Source organism: Schistocerca gregaria, chromosome 5 (genome assembly GCF_023897955.1).
Source record: "Schistocerca gregaria isolate iqSchGreg1 chromosome 5, iqSchGreg1.2, whole genome shotgun sequence".
NCBI lineage: Eukaryota > Metazoa > Arthropoda > Insecta > Orthoptera > Acrididae > Schistocerca > Schistocerca gregaria.
This window is the reverse complement of record NC_064924.1, coordinates 12,815,046-12,822,383: the sequence shown is the minus strand read 5'-3', so window position 1 is coordinate 12,822,383 and position 7,338 is coordinate 12,815,046. Positions and strand designations below refer to the sequence as shown.

Here is a 7,338-nt window from a genome sequence, read left to right as displayed (position 1 = left end):
TATACTCAATGTGTGCTGCATAGAGCGCGCGCCACTACGGCAACAAAGGAAGAATGAATCGATTGTTGGTGTTTTTAACGATCATCCTCCTTTACCTTCTCTGCATTACTGCGGATGAGGTAAAGGAGCGCATTTGTTCCGTGCATGCAGTACACGTGAGGCGCCTAGTTATTTCCACTGCACTGTGTGGAATACGAAGGTTCTGCTATAGTTCACAAACCTGCTGTCTTCAAGTCGATGTTGGTTCTGTATCTTGTTGTTGAAACTGACTTTTAGGGAGGTTCTGCTCTGAAATAATGTATCACGTCTTTGGGATGCCCCTCGCGTATTTTAATATAGCCACACGAGAAGACTACATTATCTTAACACAACACCTTCTGATACAGCAAAGTACATGATCAAACACAATGTTTACGAAAATGTATCTCTACACTATTTGTGACACGTGTCTGTGCCTCATGATTATCGGAGTGAATCTTTTAATACTGAATACTGGCAAACACATCCTGTGACAGACAACATGACTGCACATCTCGACTGCCTAATCCAGAGTGACGAACAGGAACTTAAATAAAAATTGCAAACACATCCTACGATAGACAACGTGTCTATTCTTCTCGACTGCCTAATCCAGAGTGACGAACAGCCCGAAACACTTCGCGAGCCATGCCAGAAAAGGCGTGACCCGAACGCTTCCGAAGTGCTTCGTCTGCAATTTCGTCAGTCTTTTGTTTTTGATTTAAATTGTTTTTAATAATTCTATGGTGACAGATTAATAGTCAGCTGTTGAGAGATATTTACATTAAAAAGTGAAGTCATTCCAATGAGTAGTTTTGGCGCCCTTGCTCCGAACACAGCAGCCAATGACAGAGCAGTAGCATTATGTAGGCGGTCTTGCTCACGGGAATGGTACCGAATCTAACATTTGTCACAGGTACCTCAGACCACATATCGTCATATATATACTTCTTGCATCTCCACTGCTCTGGGAACAACCTCTTGGAGCCTAATATGATGGCTGACTAAACCAGAAATATTACACCACACAGCATGCAGTTGTTTTTGCTGCGGTATGTGAGTGATGTTATTGGGGAACAGCGCCAGTGGTTTTATGTCCCCACAGATCAATCATTGTTGATCATGAGTGAACTGTTGGAATGTGTGGACATTGAGCCAGATTATTTGGACAACGTTGTTGCTGGTGACGAGAAGTGGGCTTCCGCCTACCAGCCGGTAACGGAGTGCCGGAGTTTGGGATGGCACACGTCAGCGTCCCCAAAACCCAAGAAGGCGAGGATGAGCAAATCCAAAGTGAAACGATGCTAATTGTCTTCTTCTACATCAAGGATGTGGTGCACAAAGAGTTTGCACCCCAAGGACAGCTCGGAAATGCTCTTTACTACGTCGATGTCCCGGAGAGATTAAGAAAATGGGTCCTCCACGACTGCGCGCCCAGCCACGCGTCTCAACGCGTCCACGAATGCCACAGATTGGCAACGCTGCCGCAGGCGGCCAGCAAACCAGACCTCGCTCCTCAGGATTAAAAGCGCGCTCAGAGGACGCCGTTTTGAGCGGATTGAGGACACACAACAGGCTGCGATAACGCCCGTAAACGAGGCCTTCTCTCAATGGGCTTACGAGTTATGAGTGAAGATTTGGAAGAAATGTGTTGACGCTAACGGTAACTATATTGAAGAATTTTAGAGCTTTGTACATGTATCGCCAATAATTACTTTTGAAAAATATCATTCATGCCTTGTTGGACACATCTTCCATGTCGCACAACTTCTTGATGTTGCAAACTTCTTCTGTCAGAGTACCATGGTGCAAAAGGGATAACCAGTGAAGCACAATCAGGTCGAAGGGCAATCTAATCGCATACAGAGTTCCAAAGTAAACAGTCCAATATGCCGGTGGCAGTGACTGGCTTTCTTGAAAGACAAAGAGAATTTGAGTTGTAGAGTCTTTCTACATAGATCCACTCTCAGTTGCAGCTGACTGAAACTGTAAAAAGGGCTAAAAGTAATCCGTAAAATTTCAGAACGTTCATTCAACTTAATACCTAGGGATAACATTTACAAACAACTTAAATTTAAATGATCACGTAGGAAATGCCATGGGGGAGGCAAACCAAAGGCTGCATTTTATTGTCAGACCACTTGCTGGATGCAGCTGATCTTCCAGGGAGGCTGCCTATGCTGGGCTCGTACCTCCTAGGCTAGAGTATTGCTGCGTGGTGTGGGATGCAGGACGGCGGACAAGTTCAAAGGAGGCCAGCTCGCCTGTATTATCACGAAACAGGAGAGAGAACGTCACGGATATGACATGCCAGTTGGAGTGGCGATCTTTTTCCTTCGTGGGAGATCACAATTATGTGGAACTTTTTGAAAGAATTTTTCGTCATTGTTATGTCAATTACCGTTCATTTATTTCGCATACTAATTATTTCGCATTTATACCCAATCTCATGTGCAAACTGAACTGAAAATTAATAAAGCGTAATAACCATAGAGTGCAGGGCATAATGTGAGGAACAAAACTCAAAACATATCTGAGAGCATTATATACATGGCACAAAAATCTGACCATCCTATATGATATGTCATCCTATTGCAGCTTATCTGATCTTATAAACCAATTGTCATATTGCACGAAATGGTTACAAATCAGTTTTCAATATTTTAAGTTCAATTTGCACTTGCGAACGGCTGTATGTTCGAAACCACCGTATTGTGCGAGAAGTGAGTTCTGATTCACAGCCAAGTGGCAGAAAGAAGATTGGCCGGGTGCGGTTAGTTCTCCTGTTCCGGCTTTGCCTGTTATCGGCACTGATACTGACAAGATGTCGGTCGCAGCGATTCCAAGACTTTTCAGAATGTCATAATTTCAAGTTCGAAGTTGGATAACAAATAACAGGAAATATATATATATATATATATATATATATATATATATATATATATATATATATATATATATATATATATATATATATTTTCGTGTGATAGCAGCAGTTGCGAATTCTTCCCTTATTTGTATCGTCAAACATTGCTGTGCCAAATTTCATGATCTAGGTCAACGGAAAGCAATCTACAGGTTTTGATGAGTGAGTTTTCGAGTATCAAGATCTGTGACACAATTAACCTCCAAGAGACCACAGACTTCAATACGCTACATAAAGTTGAACCTGATACATCTACTCGATCCTGGGAAAAAGGGTTCTCAGCGATCAGACAGACAGATGAACGGAGAAGAGAGCGATCAGGTAGCGGCTTCATTTTCACAGTCTGAGGCTCGGAACTCCCAAAAACAGGTGTTTTTCTTTGTAGTGAGTTCTGTTCAAGAAATTTTAATCGCCAAAATTATTTTGCTGACGCCAACTATGTAGGGAGGAATGGTGATTGCAATAAAATAACAGCAATGAGAGGTCGCACAGGAAGATTTAAGTGATCGCTTTTCGAGCGCGTTTGTGCGAGGGTAGAACGGTAGAGAAGTAGTTCGATAGCGGTTAGATAAACCATCTGCCAAGCACTGAGCTGTGAACTGCACAGCAGTCTTGTAATAGGGCGTGCTGAAATGTGGTGCTTCCGAATTGTCTTATGTGAAAACTCTTAAAGACTTTTAAATAAAACAAACGTTGGTAATATCCTATATCCTTATTCTTCAAGTTTACTTATTTATTTCCCAACACAGTCACGCTGACGACGAACACATTTCTCCCAACAAGCGACCAGTTGTTTATTTTGACGTTGTGGACGCAGACACTACCTTACCAGTCCTTCCGCCGCTTCATCACTATCAAAACGCAGTTCTCGAAGATGTTCTTTACGAATGACATGAAAACCGGATGGGGCCATGTCGGGACTGTATGATCGATGTCAGCGAACCCAAGGCATCGGACTGTTGCAGCTGTCGCAGCGCTTGTGTGTGGTCTGGCACTGAGGGTGCTCCAAGTGCGCACGAATATTTCGACTTCGAAACTCGATTACAGCAAGCTGTTTCTCAAGCATCGACAATGTCACGTTAAACTCCCCCATGTTGCATGTTACACGCTAAAATTCTGAGCTCTCTATAGACAGAGGGCTCCGAATATGCAAAAATGTAGAATAAACATGTAGACTGTCAATAACGTTTGTTTTATTTTAAAACGTTTAAGTCTTGAACTAGAAAATGAAGAGGCATTATGTTTCAGTAAGCCTCGTAGATGTAGGTGTACATGTAGAAACTCCATGAAATGAAGAAACGTTTGATAATTTCTGCAGTGACAGTGGGATTCAGCAGAGTATCCAAATTACCAAACTGTTTAAATTGTGATAATAGTTTATGAGCTTCCAGAAAGTGTTAAGTGAACTGAACAAGAAAATACTTTGTTATCAGTGGAATTAAATATTTAGTTCAGATAAATGAGATTACCTAATTATCTTCAGTAGTGTGGGCACATAATGAATCCGAACAGCGAAAGACCTGCCAAGAGGTATTTCGACCTTAAGCTCGTGGGAAGAAGACGGCGGGGCATACCAAGACTGGACAGAGACTGTAAGGTGAGCTGCGGAGGTGAAAGGACGTAAATGGAGAGTTTTCCTGGAACCGAAGATGTACGAAGACACAAGGAGATGGCGAGCACTTGTACACCACACCCGGGAAACTGGAGTTAGTAAACGATGCTGATGATGATTGACTACCCTAATTAGTCCCATAACTCTAATAGATGCGTCTGGCCCATTAACTGGCGTGACTTATGTGACTGCTAAATGAGGAAATTTAGTCACGAGTACCTTAGCAGAATAATTTGCCCATACTGTAAAGATGTAGCAGACTGTTGACGCTATAAGTCTTCTGATTTGTTCTGTTTCACTGAATTGTCTTTTCTTAAAGATTGTCTCCGCTTTACACATTTACTGCTTGGCATTATCTTGGAAAGCCATGTTTGCTTGTCAGTATTTAGAGACCTGCTTCTGGGACACCAAAGATTTCTCCACATGCACTGTCAAGATTCACTCGATGTTTAGTAAGTAGCCGGATGTGAAAATTTACTGGTCGACGCGGTGCCTAGTTTTCTTACCTGTGTTCCTAACAACCTGCAATTCTAAGTCTGTACTGAGTTATTTCAGCTGATCAGCTTGCCTCGGTTTTAAGGCTCAACGGCGATATGGTTACCCATTTGGCAGTGAAGTGTTGAAAATGTGCCACTCAGTTCAGTGGATTCACCGCAATAAGATGTGGACACGTGATAGAGCGGTAGGTGAGGGGCTATCGTGTTTGAGTGTGTCCATGACTACCACGGGAATGGAGTTGCTTCATCCGTTGGTACATCAACGCAGACTGTCCAACTTGTCTCCAAGAAATCGTGTACCAATACAAGACACGTGGCACGCTTAAGTGTCAGTGAACCATGCCCATTTGAACCACCCAAAGGTAGAATATTGCGAAGAGAATTGCAAGAGACAACAGTTGGAATCCAGTACCTTGAAAAAAGATGTTGCCCATAGTGGCACAAAGCTGCACCTTTCTAATGGAGCAAGAAACAAGGAAACTGGATAACAGCCGCATTGAAGGGTCCAATGTGCTACTACGATTCCTGATTTTTCCTCTTTACACGTGATGAAAAGCCTGTCAGCTTACCGGAGCATGACCCAGGACGTTCATTTAAAAATCCTCCTAACCAGTGGAGCCTCTTCCTCAAAATCTTCATCGCGGGTATTCTTTAGAAACTCCCGTCTTCCAAGATAACTACAGGTGTGTTCGCAGGGCTATACAGTGTCGGTCGTCGTTAGACGTGCCGCTAAATCACGCGACATGAGCCCCGCAGCTAATGTCTGCCACTGCTCGCCACAGCGTGCGGAACTTGGCGATGCGCGGCCCCGTCGTTTGTCAGATCCAGTGGATCGTAATCGTCAGAGAGTGGCTGCAGTCTGATTGACGTGCCTGGAGAAAGCTGTGCGCTCTTTGCCCGTGGAATAGCGGCTGTTTTTAAACCTGGACGCAGTGTCACTCGGTATTGAGCTTTTCGTCTTCTGGGTGCTACAAATGTTTGGTCCGCTGTGCCTTACTATTACTGTCTGTATCGCTAAACGACTGAAACGGTCACCTGATGAACAGATCCCAGTGACAGATTGCCAATAAAAGGCTTCCCGAAACAACAGAAATTCGACTTTTGACAGACAAAATAACGAAAGAAAGAATTGTGGTAAGTGTACTACAGATCCACAGCTCATGAAGTAAAACTTCTGGATCAACCATGAAGTTTTAATTAATTATTTCCATATTACTAATTCTATTTGCATTATATTTTCTTATATACCACTGAAACAAGATACAATTCAGGAGACAGGATGTCATAAACATTGAGATGCGTGAAAAGTTAGCTTTTCTTAAGTCGGAGTTCAAATTCCCCAAACCAACTCTCCCAGTGTTTGATAACACCTACCTGAGGTCACTAAGCCGACAGCAGTTAAGTCGAGTGCAGTATATACAAAGCTGCAATCAGTAACATTCCGGTGGTTTGTCTCGAGTTTAATAAGTGGGCTACCAGTCTTTTAATGAAACAGGACGGCCATACTCGTTAGTTTACTATTATTACTAATGCTATTATTATTATTATTATTATTAGTAGTAGTAGTAGTAGTTGTACTATTATTATAACTTTGGATGTAAATGATACTGTTTACAACTGCGCAAAGTACTTAGAAGCATTGGTCGATGTTCTTCTGTGCCCACATTTAATTCACTCTTTTTGGAAAATTATTGTTGCCTCGCTACAGACCAAAAACATTTCCTTTGGTTTTTCTTCCTGAATGACGCGCTATGATTGAACATCAGATCAAAAAATTTCCCTGTGAGAATGTCATCTTATTGGATCATTTATTACTACGACTGTCAGTTTTGTGGTATTTGTTTCGGTTTTATTCCCTGTTTCATAAAATCCAACTATTTCTCTTGCACGTGTATTGTGCTTGATTTTATTGGTGTAGTCATAAGACGTTTATCTGATTTCACTGGGAATGTCTGTGTATTATTTGATTTCTTGGTTGCCTCTTCACTCGAACTGGTTGCCTAAGCATTTTCGTCCTGGGAATTTTCTTGTAACTTACGTTATATTTAACAAATGCTTTCGATATTTGAATTCCTTTCAAATTGTATTTTTCTGGAGCATTCTGCCTGAATGATGAGATTGTAATGTTTCAGTTTATTGTGGCTTAATACGCATTTATTATATTTCAAAGAGTTTGTTGATTATACTGTATCTTGTATCCATATACTTTGGTATTCTTTCCCAAGTAATATACCACGTAATTTTTTTCTTTTTTCGAATGAAATCAGCAATCCGATTATTTCCCA

The 7,338-nt window shown here is 41.8% G+C and overlaps 1 protein-coding gene across 1 annotated transcript in view; it reads left to right on the top strand.

Moving 5' to 3' along the window:
* Positions 1-1,140: 1,140 nt before the first annotated feature.
* Positions 1,141-7,338, top strand: part of LOC126272708 (thyrotropin-releasing hormone receptor-like) — a 124,100-nt gene continuing 117,902 nt past the window's right edge. Inside the window, exon 1 of the mRNA XM_049975743.1 lies at positions 1,141-1,233. Coding sequence (XP_049831700.1) covers positions 1,141-1,233 — 93 coding nt within the window. The remainder of the gene's footprint in view (positions 1,234-7,338) is intronic.